Source organism: Phacochoerus africanus, chromosome 15, assembly GCF_016906955.1.
Source record: "Phacochoerus africanus isolate WHEZ1 chromosome 15, ROS_Pafr_v1, whole genome shotgun sequence".
NCBI classification, from domain to species: Eukaryota; Metazoa; Chordata; class Mammalia; order Artiodactyla; family Suidae; genus Phacochoerus; species Phacochoerus africanus.
In genome coordinates this window covers 117,897,494-117,919,585 of record NC_062558.1, presented here as the reverse complement: position 1 = coordinate 117,919,585, position 22,092 = coordinate 117,897,494, and the positions used below count along the sequence as shown (strand labels likewise).

General features: G+C 39.9%; 1 protein-coding gene across 3 annotated transcripts in view; it reads left to right on the top strand.

Annotated features, from left to right (window-relative positions):
* Positions 1-22,092, top strand: part of SORCS1 (sortilin related VPS10 domain containing receptor 1) — a 333,563-nt gene that overhangs the window by 247,276 nt on the left and 64,195 nt on the right. For all 3 annotated transcript variants that reach the window (XM_047761867.1, XM_047761868.1, XM_047761869.1), the window contains 2 exons: positions 550-663; positions 12,908-13,079. In XM_047761867.1, the coding sequence (XP_047617823.1) occupies positions 550-663; positions 12,908-13,079 (286 nt within the window). The remainder of the gene's footprint in view (positions 1-549; positions 664-12,907; positions 13,080-22,092) is intronic.

The following is a 22,092-nucleotide window of genomic DNA, read 5'->3' as shown; positions in this document are numbered from 1 at the left end:
ATTTCTTCTCCTGCTAACTTTGAAACATATGGCTTTGCACAGAAAGCCCTGGCTCAGCTCCCCTTGGTGTATCCAGATGTCTTGGAAGAGCACCCCAAAGACATCACTAGTGTGAGGATAATGCCACCTGTGGTGTCATTCAACTCTTCATTGAAACCCGACACTGAGGATGGGAGCATCCCCCACTATAGCTTTCTCTGGGTCCAGCCAGAGTCAGTATTGTGTCTCTCACTAAGGAGAATAGTGTCTCCTCTTGACTTAAAAGTATTTGATGGGAATTAATTGGGCATTAGGCTTTCCTATCTACACATGCCTCTCTCTGGCCTCCAAGTTAGCATTTCTCAAAATGGGTTCTCTAGAATGTTTCCATGGGTGATTTATAGATAATTCATGGGGAAAAAAAGCCTCCATTTTTGGAAAAGCATTGACTCAACAAATGCTTGTTCTTTGACGAATTGACTAGAGTAGAGGTTGGCCATGGACTGACATGAAATTGTCCTCAGTAACGTTGTCACCTACTGAAAGGTTTCTCTCGGCTCTGCCCAACAGTGACTACGGTTATGAGCGACACAGCAATGGCCAGTGCCTGCCAGCATTTTGGTTCAATCCGTCTTCTCTGTCGAAGGACTGCAGCTTGGGACAGAGTTACCTCAATAGCACTGGGTGAGTGTCTGAAGCAGGGGCCTTAGGAGGTCAACTTCGGCTGCTTTTGAACATGTGTGAAGTTTACAGAATTGCTTTGATCAGAGACCATACCTATTTCATGACAGCACCAATGTATTTGCCTGTGTTCATTTTAGTAATGCAGCACAGATTTGCCTTGATAAGGCAAATTTCACCTGAGAATAAGACCCTAGGTGCAAATAAAGAAATGAAACAAATTCTTTAGATGAAGGTGGCAGTATTGATAATAGTCATTTCTTCATTTTTTGAAACTTTTATTTCAGAACTGTTCAGTCATATGAGGATACCTTTTACCTTCACTCCATCCCTGTGTGGACAGCCAAATAAGTATTTTCCATGTGTGTTTCCTGTTTTACAAATGTGGAACCTGGAGGCAGAAAGGAAGCTCATTGACTTTTCAAGAGTGTGCTAGTGTTAGTAGAACTGTGTTTAATTTTCTCCATGTCCGCTCTTGACACGTTGAAGGCATGCATTCTTTCTTTATAAATCTGAAATCAGCATCTAAAATTGTGTGTTTAATGTTCTGTGTTGTGGGGGGTTATACAATATTATTTAAGAAACACCCTCAAAGGGAAAATAGTCTTTGACTTACCTGCAGTTGTAACTGATATTTATAGACTGAGAATAGAGTGGGTGAAACTATTCGGATTCTAATTCAACAGTCTATAAAAACACATTGATGAAGAGGGCCTAACGAGTGAGGTATTAATCAGGGTTTTCTGGAGATGCATTTTTCTATCTTCAATTGGAGATATACATGTGTATATAAATAAAAAGATGCCTTATAAGCAGTCGGATCACCCAGTTATGGAGGTTGGCAAGTCCAGGTCATGAGATCTCTTGGCTCGCTAGGGATCCAGGAGAATGGATGGTGTTTCCAGTTCCAGTCTCGACACTGGTGGTGAGCCAGGAAAGCTGATGGTGCCGTTCCTCGCCGAGGCCGCAGGGTCGAAACCCAGCAAGAGCTGATGTTTCCATCTGAGTGTGAAGGCAGGAAACGTCATGTCCAGGGTGAAGGCAGTGGGACAAGGCACATTTTCTCTTCTTCAGAAGAGGGTTAACCTTTTTGGCCTTTTTAAGCCTTCAACGGATTAGCTGAGGCCCACCCATCTTGGGGAGGACAATCTGCTTTTGTCAGCCTATTGCTTTAACTATTACTCGCATCCAGAAACACCCTCAGAGAAACATCCAGAATAATATGTGACTCAATATGTGGGCACCTTTTGGCCCATTCAAGTTGATGCATAAACTTAACTATCACAGGTGATACTAAGTTATAGCTAAGTTTAAATATGTATATCATATTAACTAAAGATATTATATATTTAGCTGTGATGATGGTATTCTGGTTAGGATAAAAAAGAAAAGGAAACCTTATCTTTTAGAAACACATAATATGTGACATTTGTTTTAAAATATTTTTGAAAAGGTAGGTATTAATAAATGTTGAAGATAAATTAACGAGGCATGGATATTATACTGCCTTCTCTCTTGTTTGTGCATATTTGCGAATTCTGACATTGAAAAGTTAAAAAGGGAGGAAGAAAGGGAGGGATGGGGAGAAGGAGGGAGGGGCAGAGGGATGGAGAGAGGGAAGGAAGGAAGGAGAGAGGGAGGGAGGAAAGAAGGAAGAGGGAAGGGGGGATGGGGAGAGGGAGAGAGGAGCAGGCACCTCACCAACAGACCAGGAAAAGGAGGAAAGGAAGGAAGAGGGAAGGGGAGGAGCAACTGGTACTACTTGACAGTTGTTCTTTGCATACCAGCTGCAGTAGAGAGGTGAGGACATCCATGTTTTCATTTATGTACTTTTGTATTTGAAATTTTGGAAGTTTCTTTAAAAAAATTAACAAAATAACAAATCCTACTTTTTTAAAGGAGAGAAGAAACACAAGCACCTATGTCAATATTCTTACCAGTGATGTTAAGGAGTCCTACAACTTTTGAATAAAGAGATAAGCTGCAATTTGTTGGAAGTGTAGCACAAAACCTGAGAAAAGTACAAATAACATTTTTACAGCGTGGGGGTAGCGAGGTCTTCAGCATCTAGCACTGTGGGAACAAATGGAAAAGGGCTGATGAAATAACTAAACTCAGTGGTGAAGAAATGCCAAAGGAAGGGGCGTTATCATTTGCAGGTACCAGCCTGTTTAGGTATTGTAATGCACATTGGGAGCCCCTGAAGCTAATTTCAGAATTGATTTTTCTCTCACAAGTCAGTTGAGGAAGCTATACTTATTCCCTCTTTGATGTTGATGACAGGAAGCTGAAGTTCAGAGGAGTCTAATTTGCTCCAGATGCTAATCAACTCGCTGCAATAAGGCAGAATAACGGCTGATGACCCCTCATGTTTCAGTTTATTGAGAATATATATTATTCTAATTTTATAATTATATATATATGTATACACACACACATATACAAACATACACTATTTTAAGTCTACTTAAAAAGATTTCACCATTCCTTTGGAAAACTTTAGTTTGTGAAACCCAAATTAATCCTAAGCCATATAAAGTAAAACATCAGAGATGAATAATTTATAATATTCTATTCAATGGGATTTTTCAACTGTGCCCCATAAAATTACCATTTCAGTGACAAAAGTGGTTCAGTAATAAATGTCCGGGTATGTACATGTTTGTCAATGCAGTTGTGTTTATTAATCACCAAATCACAAATATTACTTCCCAAGGCTCTGTCTCTGCTCTCAGAAGGTTATTCCTATCCGTGGGTATTACGTGAGAGCGTCTGATCCTAAAGGATCTTTGTTGAGTTATTGCGTATGCTGGTTCTATTCATTTCATTCAGACTTTTTGCAGAAAAGCATCAGCATCAAAGAGTGACTTTGTGTAAAAAGAACATATGATAAATACCAGCCATCAGCAGGTGGGATAAATGCATTGTTCTCCAGAGTTAAATGCTCCCAGGAGGAGGAGTGACCACCTGCATAAGGCCCTATGGACTAAGGTTAGGGGAAAGGGTGTCATTTGTGCCCCACAGATGATGCATTGTCTACATGACACATTTGCATCAGGAATAAGAAGACTGTTGGCCAGGACAGGGACCTGAAATCATCCTCAAAGGAGGGTCCAGACCTCATATTCCCATTTGCAGTGTCTATAGCCAACTCAAGAGTGGGCAAGAGCTAATGTGTAGATGAATTTGAAAAAGAACTTTCTGTCCTTCTTAATCCCACTCCAGCCCCTCACCCCAGATGTCACTTATCTATATGTTGACTCAGTGGCATTTCATAAGGACATACTCAGTAATGTTATAGTCATTACAAGGCTGACTTTAATCATTTAGCTTTTCACTTAAAGACATCTAATTACTATATATACATGCACTTGCACACACATATATTTTTATGTTTAAAAAGCCAATTTAGGAGTTTCTATTGCAGCTCAGCAAGTTAAGAACCCAACATAGTCTCCATGAGGATGTGAGTTCAATCCCTGGCCTCACTCAGTGGGTTAAGGATCTGGCATTGTAGCAAGCCGTGACTTAGGTTACAGATGCAGATCAGATGTTGCAATGGCTGTGGTACAGGCTGGCAGCTTCAGCTCTGATTTGACCCCCCTGGGAACTTCCATATGCCACAAAGTCAGCTGTAAAAAGAAGAAAAAAAGCTAATTTAGATTATCACTCCAATCCTGGACCCATTTCCCATACAATTGTGGTCTGTTTGGCATGCATGCTTTTAAACACCTTCCTTTGCATTTGTCAATGAATAATTATGTCAAGAAAAATATATAATTTGGGATATAGTTTTTAGATGCAATTTTCAACTAGATGTATTATTTTTCTCTTTGCCTTTTCCATTCAAACATGTGTCTTATGCATCTTTCCAGGTCAGAGTATATAAAGCTACTTGCTATCAAATTTTTTTGAACTTCCTGTAATCGAGCAGCTGGGATTATGTAGTCACCCCTTTCAGGGACATTGTGATCATTTCCTATTTCCTACCACTATAAAGCATGCTGTAATTAGCATTCTCATACCATAATAATTGTTATTAAAACCGTACAACATTAATTAGAGTCTCTTTTGGCAATTGAAGCTCTTTCTGCCAGCTCCTAAAGCAAATTCCACCCAGTGAGCTGGTTAATTCTTAGAGCTCTGTCTCCAGGCATTGCCAAGCATCTCCATAAATGTTAAAACACCAGCTTCCTCGGGTTTCCTGTTGTGGCACAGCAGAAACGAACCTGACTAGTATGCATGAGGATGCTGGTTTGGTCCCTGGCCTTGCTCTGTGGGTTGGGGGATCTGGCATTGCTATGAACTGTGGTATAGATCGCAGACACAAATTGGATCTGGCGTTGCTGTGGCTTTGGTGTAGGCCAGCAGTTGTAGTTGTAGCTCTGATTTGACCCCTAGCTTGAACTTGCATCTGCCACTGGTATGGCTCTAAAAAAGGAAAAACAAAAACAAACAAACAAACAAAACACCAGCCTCCTGACCACACACTGCCTGTGAGCCCCAGAGATTCAATTGTATTAACTGCTCTTCTCCTTTAAAATACATATGCCAGTAAGGGAATGCTGAGAGGACGGGTAAGTAGGATTGCCCTCACTGACAAGGTGAGGCAGGTTGTTTTAAGCAAAAGAAACAAGAGATGACTCAGGTGAAAGGGCCATGCTGATAGTTTTCTCAAGGACAAGCCCTGATATCAGTGCCTGGAAGTCTGCAGAATTAAGGAGCCACCCTGCCTCCTACACCTCTCCAATGCCTGTTTTAACCCATCCTCGGGCATCTCGGGTTGTCCTTAAAGAATCGGTATTAGCTCAGATGGGGATGAAGTGCAGAGGAATCAGGAGCTCAGGGTTGGCCTCCATAGGTCTCATTCCCCAGGTACCTTCCTTGCCCCATGTGCTACAGCCATGCAGTCAGAACTTGAATTGAAGGGGGTCTGCTGAGCAATCCTACCTTGTCCTTCAAGTTTAACAGGCAGCTCTGCCAGTAGCACGTTTATGAGAGTTTAGTTGAAGGCATGCAGGTAAACCTGCCTTTTATTTATTTTTTTTAAGAGCTCACTTTAGCAATGGCTATGGCTGCTCTCAGTCAGCTTATTACCCTGTGTAGATAGCTGGGTTGTCAGGTTCACTCACTTCACAGTCTAACTTCGGTTCTTCGTATGCCCAGTAGAAATGGTATTTTGAGAAGATGCCCAGACTGTCACAGCTTCACCACGTAAAAGTGCATGGGTATGCAATTTTTGTTTCAGTTCTTGGAAAGGTCTTAGAAAAGATGGGTTGGAATAAGAGCTGAAGTGGGTGAAGCATGTCCCTCCAGGTGGCTGTAGTCACCAGCCCCTAGTGTCAGGTTTCCAATGTCCACACCATGTGGATGGCATGTAAGCAGGGTTCTACAACATTCTGTCTGCTGCTTTTCACCCTTGGCCTTCACGCCTTCCATAAGCCATTCCGTGGAAGGCAGGGAGGCTGGTACTAGAGCCTTTAGCCTATTATGGGTAGAGGGGGAACTCTAATGGGGGATGGGTTGCTTGGTAGAAAACAGAGATTTTTTTTTTTCTCTTTTCCTCCATGATATGTTTTTTTAAAAGAATTATTTTATAGATTGATTTACAGTGGTGTGTTAATTTCTGCTGTACAGAAAAGTGATTCAGTTATGCACATATATGTATATATTTTTTCCATTATATGGTTTATTACAAGATTGAATCTATATAGTTGCCTCAGCTAGACAGTAGGACTTTGTGGTTTATCTATTGAATATATAATAGTTTGCATCTGTTAATCCCAAACTCCCAATTCATCCCTCCCTCCCTCTTGGCAACCACAAGTCTGTACTCTGTGTGAGTATATTTCTAAAACAGCGTGATTTTAAAGTGAAACACAACCCCTGACATTTACTGTTCTTTTTGGCAAGTGACCTCCTTTCTTTGAGCCTCAGTTTCTTCACCTATAAAATTTTGCTGTTTGTTTTTGGGGTTTGATGAAATAGGATGCTGTGTATGAAGCCTGCAGCACAGTGCCTAGCAAATAGTAATCACTTTACAAAGGGCAGGTACCATCACCAGTGGTCATCACCTATGGACTCCTCTGGAGGTGAAGGTAAAAAGAAGGGGAAAACTTTCTTTTATTGTGGATCTAGAGTCAGACACTTAGAGTCATGACAGCACTGAGATCTTGAACGCATTTAATCCAAACCCGTTTCCTCATCTATAAACTGAAATGATAACTTGTATAGGCTCATAAAGTCACATAATTAGAAAACCACCATACACCAGAACAGGTGTCCGGTCCATCATTGCCACTCAAGGCAGAGACACATTTACCTGATTAGTGAACGACTTCCTTTTCTTCAAATAAGATGAAATCAGTATTCATCTACATATCATCTTGCATTTAGTACTGAAATAATCCCAAATATATTCTTCTTTGCCTCTCCATCAATGACTATAAATATCTCAGTTTGCACATATAGAAGCACAGGTTTATTTTGCCGAACTGATATACAATTAAATCTTGTTTATACTGTTTGGGATCCAGGGAACATAATACAAATTTAAGTTGCTAAATTAAATAGAACATTGCTTGTTTCATGCCAACCGTAAAAGTTTCTTTAGATGTAAAATAAAGTGGGCACTGGGCTGGTTTATTCTAAGAAACCAAGATAATCTTCTCAGGGGACAGATTTCTTCTTGCTATTAAGCTAGAGATATTTCTAGATGTGTTTTAAAAAAAGTGGGTATAGAAATTTCTGTCTGTGGAGTTACTTTAGAGGAGCCAATAATCCCTCCTGGAAGAATGTAAACATACAATTTACATTCTTATTTTTCCTCAGGGTTAGTTTCTCAATATTCAGTGGAGATATTTACTCAGGAAGCCTGAAAAAAAGGATTTAAAAATAGCATTAATTCAGTATCTATATAAGAACATTTAGTGAGTCCAGGAAAAAAATATATACACATAAATATAGCAAAATAGTAATCTCCATACTGTCAACATACATTGAGAATGTTTTAAAAATGCTTTCTATAAACGTATTCCTCTCGACGTCAGCCATGAAAACACTTAGACCCAGGCTATCCTGCCATTGCTCTGGGGTTGCTATTTCCAGGGTCTTTGGGGGCTGTGGTCTTTTCCTCAGTGACCCCATTTCTGTACCTGATGGGGATCTTGGTGTTCGGTCGGATTTCCTCAGCGGGATTTGTCAGTGTACATCTCGGAGAATGATGGGTCCGAAAGCGGTGTATGGGTCTCACGTCTACAGAAAGGAAATCACTTGCATTATTTACAGACTCAACCCTGCAGGGGCCCGTGTAGCCGTTTTCTTGGAAAACACCCACGCAGTCTCACAGCAGATGCACTATAATTGGCTGTTGCTACAAAGTTGATTCTTCTGAATATCTTTCTTAGATGCATCTCCCCCACGTATTTGTGGGATGGCATGAATGTTGGCAATGGAGAGGAAGGCGCACGTCTCTGCATGTGCAGACCTGGTTCCCCACATCGCTGTCCTGCCCTCGTCAGTGGCATTGGCAATAACAATACTCATCTGAGTGGTACTGCATTGTGTGGCAGGAGAGCGCAAAATTCAGGCCAGAGGTCTGTAACCACCACTCATCTCCTGTGTGATCTTGGGAAACCCTCTACACTGTATCTCTTTCTTCTGTGCAACCTAGAGGGATTGTGTTGGATGTTCTCTGAGATCCCTTCAGGCCCTGACATGTCCATGACCAATTTGAAATGATCTGATATTAAGACTGCAGGTGTTTAAAAGAAGGGGCATTCTCCCTGTGAGTTAGATGGCTGGTTGGCTCCGGTAGTGGATTCCACAAGCCATTCTCATGATTTTTGATAGGAAGTCATTGAATTTGGTTGGCCATATGTTCCGCTTCATCAAGTTGGCATTCAGATGTAGTTACATTCTATTTATTGTTCAAATTAAAAGATGTGTGCTTCCATCCTATTTAATGCAAGAAAAGTTTTCTTCCTTCCACCTAGTCTTCTGTCTGACAGCAGTCCCCGAGGTCTATTTACTTGGTTTAAGGAGAAAGTCCTCAGCTATTGCCTGGAGGAGAGACACTTGGCGAACCTGCTTAGTCAACCATGGAACCCCATTCTTTCTGAATGTTGGTGTTAGTAGTATGTTAGCAGCCATACTGCTATATAGGGTTATTGATGACATATGGGCACATAGGGTCTAGAAAGATTTCAGGTGTTAGCAGAAGACTATATCCAGAACTAGCTCTCTTCTATGTCCCCAGGACTTGCCCCATTTTTGTTCCATGTCATTGTAACAAGGAAGTTTCCTTTAAAAAGAGAGATTCGTAGTATAATCCAAGATTATATTAAACAGTTTCAGTTCTTCTCACTGTGCACACAAATGAGGGATACCAGAGCTCAGTGACAATAAGACCTGCCTTGGCTATAGGAAAACCTGAAGTTCTAGCTCTTCTTGATCATTACAAATAATAACTTCTGTGAAAATGGGGAATAAACATCATCATAGGAAGACGTCATTTCTATACTGAATTTTTTTTTTCTTTTTTTGGCCGCACCATGGCATAGAGAAGTTCTTGGGCCAGGAATCAAATCCGAGCCACAGTTGTGACCTATCTTTGCCACAGCTGCAGCAGTGTAAGATCATTAACCAACTGTACCACAAGGGGTACTCCCTCTACACTGATTTTTAATGAATAAATAGAATCTTGACTGGAGTAAGACCATCCCAGACAGAACGAATTGCACAGACAGGAAAAGGCATGTCAACGTCAGACTGGCCTGAGCTCAGGAAGCATGTCAGGCAGCGGAGAGAGATAAAGCTTAAAAAATACTTGGGGATTGGAGTTCACACTGTGGTGCAATGGGAACGGTGGCATCTCTGCAGCACCAGGACACAGGTTTGATCCCTGGCCTGACACAATGGGTTAAAGGATCTGGCATAGGTGGCAACCACAGCTTGGATCTGATCCCTGGCCAGGGAACCCCATATGCTGTGGGGCAGCCAAAAAAGAAAAATGCATTGAGGACAGACCATGGACCTCTCCTTTAAACCTGAATTTTACCCTTTATGAATAAACCATGGGAAGTTTTGAATTATTTTAAGGAAGAAATTAACATGGTCTAATTTGATCTTAAGAGAATCTTGGCAATAAGAGTTTAGTTTCTATTTTCAGGGAACTTGCTGTATAATACCAAGTTAATATTTAATACTTTAAATACAAACTTTTTACTACCTTTTGATATTTTAGTATTTGGTAAGGTCTTGCAGTGTGCCAGATTCTGTGTGGTCTTCATGAATGCATTATCTCATTTGCGGCTCCCAAGAACTTTAGGAAAAGATTCTGTAATTATCCATATTTTACAGGCAGAGAACCTAAGCATTAGTGTCTGGGTAAATTGCCCAAGTTTGTATAATGAGTAAGAACCTGCATTTAAACTGAGGCAATTTGGTTCCACAACACTAGTTTTGACCACCAGGGCAGTGATCTTTAATCCTGGTTGCACACTGAAATCACCAGGGGAACTTAAAACATAAATGAAAGTATACTGATACCCAGAATTCTCAATTAAACCATAATTTCTGGGGGCAGGGCTTTGACATCGAGGACAGGGTTGTGATTGACTAAGCTAGAATATACTATCACCTTAACATATGCTAAATAGTCATAAATGTCTGTACCAAACATTTGTACCAAAATCCTAAGTTAAAAAAACAAACAAACAAAAAAACCCCTACTAAATAGTAAGATCACAGGATATGAAGACTTTTGGTGCTTTTTTCCTGTTTTACTCTCACAAAGAAAAACTATGGCCTTTATCTTTTTAAAGACTGGCAGGCAGCACAGAAGCAAAATCAAAGAGGGTAGGGGTAAAAAGGAAAAGGTGACAGACAAGTATCAAGAAAGGAAGGAAGAGAATAGTTTAAATTGGGGTTGTTGAAGTAATCAGACACTATCTACTGATGAGCGGTCGGTAATATCAAAGGCATATTTGCAGAATGTTTCCTTTCAGAAATTGCACAAAGACTCCTTTGCCATTACAAAGCACTTTCCTTCTTGGCAGATTGAAAAATGTTTTACCAACTAAATGCATCCCAGTAATATTCAGAGCTTAGGTCCAACATAATCATAAGTTGCCTTGTTATTGCAGAGGTAGCAGCCCCATTTAATAACATATTAAATGTATTATTCATTTATGTAACAGACCCAGGGACAGCTGCTGAGATGAAAATAGAACCATTCTGTACTGCAGAAAGCAGGTGTGTGCTTACTTGAGTAAATGAACTCTGTATTTCTGCACAATTTTCTTCTAAATTTCGGGGACCAGTCTGATTGGGCTAATGCAATGCCATTTTCATCCAGGAAATATAACAATTTCAGAATGCTTTTTAATGAGCATTTAAAAAAATTACCAACAGTCTTCTCTGTGGCACAATCCCAGGGGGAAAGATTCGTGCTTTGGATTTAAGCAGAACTCCTGTTGCTGCAGGGTTTAGGAAAGCCTGGGGCAACGATTGGTCGGAACAGTGACAAACAACAGGAATGTTCTCTAGCTGATGACGGTGAGCCCCTGCCTCCATAGCAGCTCGCCAAGATAAAGTCACAGGTGTACTTGGATGCCAAATGATTAAAAATCATAACCTGCCTTTCATTTGCATAGTGCTTTGCCTCTGAAGCCCACAGGGAGTTTCTGTTGCAGTTTAACTAACTGAGATGCCATAATTACTGTGTGACATAGCTGGTCATTTCTTTGCTACTATTGCTGGTACCAGAAAGTTACTATTCTTCACTGTCTGCACCTTTTTTCCTCCCTTCTCTTTCTCATCTGCCCTTATTTTCTTTTTAAATCAGCATACAGTCATAAGCATCTACAGTGGACTTCTAAAAATATCAGATAGGTGTGCCCATTGTGAGTCAGTCGGTAAGAATCTGACAAGTACCCACGAGGATGCGGGTTCGATCCCTGTCCTCGCTCGGTGGGTTAAGGATCTGGTGTTGCTGTGAGCTGTGGCGTAGGTCGCAGATGCAGCTGGGATCTGGTGTTGCCATGGCTGTGATGTAGACCATGTAGACTGGTAGCTGCAGCTCTGATTCAACCCCTAGCTTGGGAACTTCCATATGCTGTCAGTACAGCCGTAAAAAGCAAGCAATAAATAAATAAATAAATAAAATAAAATAAAATAAAATAAAATAAAAATCAGATGGGATGTTGTGGAAGTTGCTCAGACATGGCAATGACCAATTAGAATAACTAGGTAATCTCAGTGCAGGAGCAGGGCTTGGAGGGGATCCTTGGTGTGTGAGGTGTTAACTCATTTGCTGCTGGATTGCTAGGTGAAGCAGGAGCTCCAAGGATGGGGACCAGCATAGCTGGCTTGGTGGGTGGGATACTTAAAGAGTTGGGGGCAGTGATAATACCCAACAGCTAGGGCAATAGTAAAGAATAGTAATATTAAGGAATATAGTATAATAGTATGTAGTAAAATAAAGTAGTGTAATAATAAAGAATATGTGTATTCTAGAGACAAATGGTCTAGGGTGCTGGCTATCTGATCTTGAGAAAACAAGTTAAGTTCTATGAATCTTAATTTCTTGGTCTGTTTCTATTAAAGTGAAAACAAGAAGAAAAAACAAAAAGTAGGAAGGATTTACTCAATCTGCAGACTGAAGTCTCCTTAATATGAAGTTTCAATAGAAGGCAGTATATGTAACCCCTCACGAGATACTGAGTAGAAACTATGAGATCTATCCAACTTTTTGCACTATACAAATACTACAGTCTCTGGTACCTAATATTGAGTGATATGATGCATCTTTCTCTAAATGGAAACATTTCTTTGCAATATGTATTGCTCATCCTAACCCTTAATGATGTAGCCTTTGACGTATATCCTCAATTATCCATGTTTGTCTTTTCAACTAGATTATAAACTTATCAAGGGCAAGGAAGGACCATGTCTTCTACTGAAATGATTTGATTCCTTGATCAAAGGAATGACTAAATGAATAAAACTGACTAAATGAATAAAATCAATTAATTAAAATGTGGATAATAGATACAGTGTTCCTATGATGATTTGTATCTCTGTTGGGAACCTTCTGTGAATAAAGTGTCATCTTTAGAGCATTACGAAGGTAGCAATGGATAGCCCTTGGGGCTAGGCAGAGGGTCCAGCTTTAAAAGCTGGGAGTCACCCATATTATAATGAGCTGGGTTACAATTTGAGCTCTTTTTTTTTTTTCTCTGCATAGGTATCGAAAGGTGGTTTCCAATAACTGCACGGATGGAGTGAGAGAACAATACACAGCCAAACCACAGAAGTGTCCAGGGAAGGCACCTCGAGGGCTCCGGATTGTCACTGCTGATGGAAAGCTAACAGCAGAGCAAGGCCACAATGTGACTCTCATGGTTCAATTGGAAGAGGTAGGACAAATTCCATCTCCTCTCTGCCTTCCAGAGCCAGTAATTTTTCCTCAGAAACCATGGTTCTGTTTATGTCTTTCTGTTTTTGTTTACATGTGTATACTTCCTTCATTTTTAATTTTGTTTCACATTTTTATTCTACTTTTACATCCTTGGTTTTTGTTGTTATCATTTCACCTTCTCCGATGCATTTCTTCACTTATTTTTATTTCCCTGCAAATTGTTCTTCACTTTTACTTAATCTCTCACCTCTTAGGGATTCTTTTTGGTTTTAACTTTGCCTTATTGGCCCTTTAGCAACATGTTTTCTCAGAATACATCAACCGTATTCCTAGAACAACTTACACACATATGCTCAGTTAACCTAAAAGCTGCTGATGCCATCTTCTCTTACCTTCAAGTCTTGGCTTTTCCTTTCCAAAGGCAGCATGCTGGTCATACATATAAGCATCAGGGCCAATCTAAACATAATTAATTATAATTTATTTGGTAATTGAGAGGTTTATTTATTTATTTACTGTCTTTTTAGGACTATATCCATGGCATATGGAGGTTCCCAGGCTAGAGGTCAAATTGGAGCTGTAGATATTGGCCTACACCACAGCCACAGCAACGTAAGATCCGAGCCATGTCTGTGACCTACACCACAGCTCACAGCAATGCCAGATCCTTAACCCAGTGAGTGAGGCCAGAGATCAGACTTGCCTCCTCATGGATACTAGTCAGGTTCTTTAACCACTGAGCCACGACGGGAGGTTTATTTTTAAGAGCACCTCAGGTATATCATGATAAGCACCAATTATTATTTGCCAAGTTATGGTTTTCTGAAATTTATGAGTATTCAAGTGGTAGAATAAGATGACATTTATATTCTTTATTTTACAGTGTACACAGGCATATTTGTCATCTTGTAAATGAGTAAGACAGCCTCTAAAGGACTAAATGATCTGTTATTAAGCTGTGCGTCCTTCCTTCAACCATGTTTTCTGTGTAACTCAAGTATGACCAACACTGTGCTAGACCTTGTGAATATAAAAGGGATTTTAAAAGTTCATAATGACACCAGGATGAAGAGGTACAACATTAACTTCTCCTCTTCTCTTTTGATACCTCCTTGGTTCTTTGTCTTTAACACATGTGAGAATTACCTGGCAAGCATGTTAAAACAGTTATCCAAGCTCCATCTCTAAAGAGTCTTATGCAGTAGGTTGAGATAGGACCCAAGAGGATGCATTTCTAATGAGCTCAGGGATTATGCCTTATGCCTCAAGAAAAAAGAAAGAAACAAGGGTAAAGTCAAAAGGGATAGTCCAGTCCGAGAGGCTCTGACATGAAGGGAAAAGATGAAGCAGTTAGGATTACATTGTCATGGTTGTTCCAAATACTTAGTATTTTAATTCCTATAGAAAAAAAAAAAAAAAACAACTGTGAACTAATGAGTTTGAAACTCTGGCTCAGATGATGCTGATGCTTTTAGTGTAAGGAACCCTTAGAAAACCCCCACTCTAACGTAATGCTCTTTTCTTTTGTCTCCCTAATAAGTGCCTTTTAACCATACCCAACCTTCTGAACACTATGGCTCCTCAAAGTTCTTCAGCTGGAACTAGAAAGAGGCAGACCAAATTAGGCCAGTTGGAGTTGCTTGCCTTTCACAGAAATAAATCTTTGAGGACTTCTGCCTGAGGCTGTGACAGACTAGCTTACTGCAAAACAAATATATCCATATATATTTAGAGCAAGAGTGAGAGTGGGAGTGAGAGAGAGACAGATAGACATACAGACAGAAGGAGGAAGAGGATTTGAGAAGGTACAATTCTTTTCTTGAGAGATGGGAAATTCACTGTGATGAGTCCAACATTTTATGCTGTTATTTCCCCTCAAGAACTTTGCCCGTTCATACATCACACTGTAGAAGAGGTCAGATTTCATATCCACAGTAGACAGTTATTTGTGGAAGCGCAAGGATGGAAAGACAAAAATTGGACTTCAAGGTCACCAGGTTCCCTGAGACTGATGAGGTCAAATCCCAGTGAGAAAGGGAATCTAGAGAGTTCATACAGTATTATGTGCTTCTTTTCCCTTGAATTATATGACAATCTCTAAAGGATACAGGCAAAATAGAGAGTAAGTCACTAATAGGGTGTGAAGTCAGACATATTTTTACTACATTTTGGGGAGATAAAAATTTGAACTGAGGCACTATCCAGAAGGAAAGCCTTGGTGAACAGCACAAGACTATGCTCTCAAGACTCCTATAAAGTTCTACCTATGACAGGAAACAAAACCTGATAAATATAAAAGAAAATGTGGTTTACTTAGGCTATATTAAACTAAGAATTGTTTTTCAAGAGACGCTATTTTTAAAAAATAATAAGGGAAGCTCTAGAGGAGAAGAAGTTATCTGCAGTACATACATTCAATAAGGAACTCATATCCAGAAAAATATAAATAAATACTAAAAATCAATAAGACAAATTCCAGCAACCCAATAGAAAAATGCACAAATGACTTAGATATCTCAAAGAGGATAACCAAATAGCTAATGAGCATATTAAAGGAGTCTCATCACCACTGCTCATCCAGAAAATGCAACTTAAAGACTACAGTATGTTATTCTGCGCAATCATCAGAAGATTTGTATTTTAAAAGAATAATAATATCACATAACTTGTCAGTCATCCTATGCTACTGGGAGTTTATCATTTTTTTTTTTTGTCTTTTGTCTTTTTAGGGCAGCACCCTTGGCATATGGAGGTTCCCAGGCTAGGGGTCTAATCAGAGCTGTTGCTGCCAGCCTATGTCAGAGCCACAGCAACACCAGATCCAAGCCATGTCTGCGAGTTACACCACAGCTCACAGTATCGCCGGATCCTTAACTCACTGAGAGAGGCCGGGGATCGAACCCACAACCTCATGGTTCCTAGTCAGATTCATTTCCACTGCGCCATGACGAGAACTCCAGCTATTGGGAGCTTAGAGTGGCATGTTGGAGACCAGTTTGACCTTAACTACTCTAGCTGAATATATGCAAACCTAAGAGCCAGCATTTCTACTCCTAAGTTATACTCATCAGAAGTGCATACAGATATGCACAAGAATATATGTAAAATGCTTAGCGGAAGAATTGCTAAGAGCTCACAACTGAAAATATACATTCATCAACATTAGCCTGGAGAAATAAATTACAGCATATTTATAAAATGGAATACCATGCAACAATTAAAAAGGGCAAACTATTTCTCCATACAAAAACTTGAATGAATCACCCATCTAATATTGAGCTAAAGAAATCAGACTGAAAAAGTGCATATTATATGAGTCTACTTAATTAAACTGCAAAAAATAGGCAAAGCTAATTTAATGATAGAAGTGAAAATAACTATTACCTTTGGAGGTAGAGTGGCAAGGAGGATTTTGGGGGTATTGGCAATGTAAAATTTCTTGATTATTAATGAACGCATTTACTTTGTAAAATTCAGGTTGCATATTTAAGGATATGCATAGTTTTCTTTCTGCTATATTCAAAAAAAAGCTTACTTAAACATCATTTTAGAAATTTCAATAAAATAGAGTACTTTGTATGTAGGCCTTTAAACAATAAGGAACTTTAAACAAATAGGAAACTGTCAGGGAGGGATTCATTTTTCCAGGTCAATCCTGTACCCTGTGGTGAATGTGAAGGTCCCTTTCCCAGAAATATAAGGAACCTGATAATGATACTCAAAAAGAACATCAACTTTTGAAGCAGCTGATGTTAATGCCAGCACAGGATTCAGAATTTAGATTTTTGTTTCATTTCAAAGAACATTGTAGAGCAAGATCTGAAATAAGAATTCAGTCCTGGTCAGCTCCAACCTCTGTACATCCTCCAGGGAGAGATGCCAAGCTCTCATCTATTCATCTTTGCTCTTCTGTGTAACAAAGATCATCAGGCATCTCAAACTTGGCTGAGCGATGTGGGAACAGATTGAGGAATCTGATTCTAAGATGTGTAAATTCATGCCTTCTGGGCACAAAAAGGGGAAGAAAAATAACAAGTCAGTTCATTCCACTTGAGTGGGCAAAGCTACAACAGCAAGGATGAATCTGCTGCCTTCAGCTGTCGGATGTGGCTCCTTGATGCTCTTGTCTCCCAGTACAGAGCACCAAGCAGTAAGATTGTCCCCATAGCAGGAGGCCTTGGGGACCTCACATTTCATTATTGAATCCTATGCTAATGACTCACAAGCTCTCCTTGTAGAAACAACCTTCATTTCTCTATTAATCTGGAAGTTATATACATAGGCATGGCTGATACATGCGATGAGCAATGCAGGACAGAATAGCAGAGTATCTTGGAGAAGCTGGGGAGCATTGAAATTTGACATAATAATAATTCAGATATCCAGCAGTGATTGAGGACTAACTGTGGTCCAGTTTGTGAATGCTTTCATGGATTGTCTCATTTCCATCCTATAGCAGCAGTCCTCTCTGTGTAGGTATTATCATTATCATCACCTTATAGATGGTGCACCAAAGCACAGAAAGGCAGTGACTCCCCTGAGATCACACAGCTACTAGGCAGTTGAGCAAGGAGTCAAATCCAGGCTCTTTGGTATCCTGCCTTTCTACCACTTCTCTGGGCTGGGAAGAACTATTTTCTGGCAAAGAACTTCATGTAGTCCCTAAGCCTCCTTAGAAATGCTTGGCTGGAGGCCAGATCAAGGAACAAGAAGTAGAAAGAAAGTAGAAAGCCATAGTTCAGTCTGGACTCTTCTGGATTTTCTGAGAATATTCATGACTTGGATTCAGCTTGTTGAAAACCAATTTAGCAAAGAGAGAGGCCATATCCTGGTGCAGGCATCTATCTCCCTTTTTACAAAACAATGCTTTTGTTGAGTGGCTACATTGTATCTGGTGCTGTTTATTCTAAAGAATGCTGGAAAACATAACATAAGAGTACAGTACTCAAGGACTTTAACATCCATGTATCCAGAGTCCTGGGTATGAACTAGGCTATAATTATTGCTTAATTAAATCTAAAACAAAAACAAAGTCCTCTGGCATGTGCTGCTGGTAATACTTGGGGTCTCTATGTCCTCCTCAAAATTTCTGTGAGTTCACTTCTCATTTGAATTTGCTGCTCCTAAATTTACTTTGAATAAAATGTCCAACCTGCCGCCATACCTAGTGCCAATTCCTTAGTAACACCTAGGGATCTTAATGCCATGCTTCTGATGCCCCTAAAGTGGCAAGTCCTCCAGCTGCCAAAGGAACCAGGAGGTCCCTGTTACATTTTGATATGACCTGTAGTGTAGTTAAGGAGATGTGGGCAGAAGACTATCCAAGCCAGTGTAATGTTTTATCATTTGGGCACCAGAGGTCATGCTTCTGTGTCTCCTGGTTTCTTCCTGGTTCTTTGTCCTGTACACTTGTCTTCTGTCTCTGAGGCCAGATTGGGCTAGAGATTGATGCAAACCCTCTTTTCTTTGTCCCCAGTTACTTGCACACACAAGTGCTCCATGTAGGCTCCATCTCTTAGGCATATCAACTATAGCATTAGATACCTGAGGCATCGACTCTCCCACCAGCTAGTTAGAGATGTGGGTTTATTTATCCTTCAACAAATATTTCACTGAATTCCAATTTTATGTCATGTACTTTTCACTTATGACTAGGCATATTTCAGTTTGTGGAAATACAAGTTTTGGGTTAGCAAGGACCTCTGCTATATCAGATTTTAAATAAAAATCTAAATACTCAAGGTAGAAAATACTAGAAAAATAGATGTTATAAAATAGAAATATTTTATAATCATTCAAAACAAAATTTACTGAATTATATTCTTTTTTTTTTTTTTTTTTCGGTTATTTTTTAGGGCCGCACCTGAAGCATCTGGAAGTTCCCAGGCTAGGGGTCGAAATGGAGCCACAGCTGCCGGCCTATGCCACAGCCACAGCAATGCAGGATCCCAGCCATGTCAGTGACCTACACCACAGCTCACGGCAATGCAGGATCCTTGACCCACTGAGCAAAGCCAGGGATCGAACCCGCAACCTCATGGATCCAGTCAGGTTCATTAATCACTGAGCCATGAAGGGAACTCCCTGAAATATATTCTAACAATAATAATAATATATATATATATTCATTATAGACATCTATATCTATATTACTCATCTATAATAATAATCTTCTTTTGGCATCTCCCAATAAATGATAAATATTGTTAACGTAGGAATCCCATCATGCCTGGTTGCAGCTCAAGCATTACCGCTTACCATACCCAACATATTGATAGGAACTCAATAGATGTGTGTGACTATGGATAGGCTTCCCTAAGGAGTGTAGAGATAAAGCCTAAACTTAAAAGGAAAAGGCTCTTAAAATTTGAATAAATCCCAAACGTGTTAAAGTCTTCATCTGAAATCTAAATCCCTTCCTTTATTCTGTTCTAGTGCATGTAACATAAGAATATCAATGAAAACCATGCTAAAACCAGTGCAAATAAGAGAACTTCTTACTGACTGAAGATAATCAAAGGCTAAGTACACTGAGACCAGCTTGTAACTTCATGTTTGATAGTACACACCTGAGCCAAAATTTTGCAGCTTAGACAAAGGCAATACATGGAACCCCTCTCTTTAAATGACATGTGAGGCTACCCTCCACATCTAGGTGACACAATGACTCCATAACACAACTCTTTCAAAATTCCACAACTTGGTCACTCAGAGAACCACATAGTTCTGTTGAAGTTGATGAAAAGCCCTGTTGTCGGGAACCTATGCTGCTGCTTTGAGGGTTCTCTCCAAATATACTGCAATGGAAGAATCTTCATTAGAAGCCACAAGGCAAAGGAGCCAGTCTTGCTTCCATCCCAGATTCACTCATTTTGGCATATCCAAGAATACACACACACACACACACACACACACACACACACACATACACACATTCACACCATGCATTTATGCATCAGTATATATTTTTTATTTCTTTATATTTTTTCTACTGTACAGCATGGTGACCCAGTTACAGATACATGTATACATTCTTTTTTTTTTCACATTACGTGCAGTAAATACAATTTGTGCCATATTCATCAGTGTTTTCTTAAGGACAAAGAACATTGATCCAGAAGCAACCAAAAGGGAAGAGGAGGAGTCCATGCAGTTGTATTTAAGAAGCCAAATGTTTTACATGTTATGAAGACACCTGCTATTTAGAAAGCCGATCGAAAGTGTTTTGCAGTCAGACCCCTGCATCCAAGCAGAGGTGGCATCTCTCTCTCTGGAGAATCACTGAAGATGGATGTCTTCTGGACCACTAATGAGCACCTAATGAGTCTGTAGACGTTCAATGCAGTAACTCAGCTTTCTAGGGAAATCCAGTGTGAGAACCTGAAGGCACAGGATGGATGGCAAAGGGCCTAATCAGTCTTAAGAACTCAACAAAACTGATTTGAAAGGCATTCATTTGAGAGGACTGCTAGGCAGAAGTGGTGTCTGCATGTTACAGGAGATAATTAAATCTGTTTTAAACAGCTGTAAGAATAAAGAGATGCAATTCACTGCATAATTTAAGACTTTTAAATTAAATCTGAGGCAAGGGACTAAAATTAAAAACTTTGATCCGTATCTCATTGTTTTAATACTTCAATTTACATACAAAGACTGGAACTTAATAAGGAAAATTCATGATTATAACTTCTTCTGTGAGATTTAACTCCAAAATGTGAAGGCAGTGTCCTCATTAAATGGATTTCAGTGAGCTGTAATTTCACATACATTGAAAGACTTATGGCAGCATAAAAGTAACCACAGTGTTATAACACTTCATAAATATTGCAGGATGCTGCCAGCCATGAGATGGTAGAGAAGGTAACTTGATCAGTTCATGTGTGTGCGCGCATGCGTGTGTGTGACACTCATCTATTGAAATGATAAAGGAATCTGACCTACTTTTTAAATTATAGTTGATTTATAATGTTGTGTCAATTTCTGCTGTACAGCCTAGTGTCCTAGTCAAACATATGTATACATTTTTTTCTCATATCTTCCATTCATTGATAGATGAATGGATTAAGAAGATGTGGTACATATGTACAATGGAATACTACTCAGCCATAGAAAAGGACAACATAATGCCATTTGCAGCAACATAGATGCAACCAGAGACTCTCATACTAAGTGACCTACTTTTTCATCTGGAGAAAAAGCAGAGCTTTTAAAAATGGCACAGAGAGTTAGCAGGTAGCATTGAGTCCAAGCAGTTATCACTTTCAAAGCCAGCCCAGGTCTAACAGAGAAGGCTCAGCTGTTTTCTTCTTCCACACAAAGGAACGAGAGCTGATTGCATTGAGATTTAAGAGGCTTCCCTGTATTCTTCACACCATTGAGCTTTATTCTCTTTGACTCTAGCAAGGTGATTGAGCCACCTTATTTCCTCACCCTGGTGGCCTGGGGTTAAAAAGGAAAGGAGGAAAAGACACAGACAATATAGCTTGTCCTTAGCCAGGGGCCTGATGCATGAAGTTCAAGTTGGATTGGTTAACAGCTCTTTCTAAGGCTTTGCTTTTCTCTCCCCCTAATGCTGGTCCATGTGCATTGGGTTATTGCTGTTCTTTAGTGTTTCAGAGAATAGATGTTTGCAAAGACCTTCAGTCTACCTTGGCAAGCAAAGAGAGATACTTGACTCATTACTGAGGGTTCTACTATGGTGAGCATCCCAAGAGCAGAGGTCATGAAACTGTAGTCTTCAGTTTGGATTTTTCAGTCTTTCATCCTGTCTGCTTCAAGCCCTCCAATACAGATGTCCACCACCCCTTGCATCAGAGCTTCACCATACCACACAGTTCTTGCCCAGGTGTGTGACTTCCTGGGATTTCTGATTTTGCACTCTGCCCTTCATTATTACATGGCCCTCTCTCTTATCAGCTCATTCCTCCGTGTTATCCACCCTTCACATGCAATGGAATGTCTCCATCATGCGACAATAGTATTTGAATCAATTCTGCATCTTCACCTGAGAG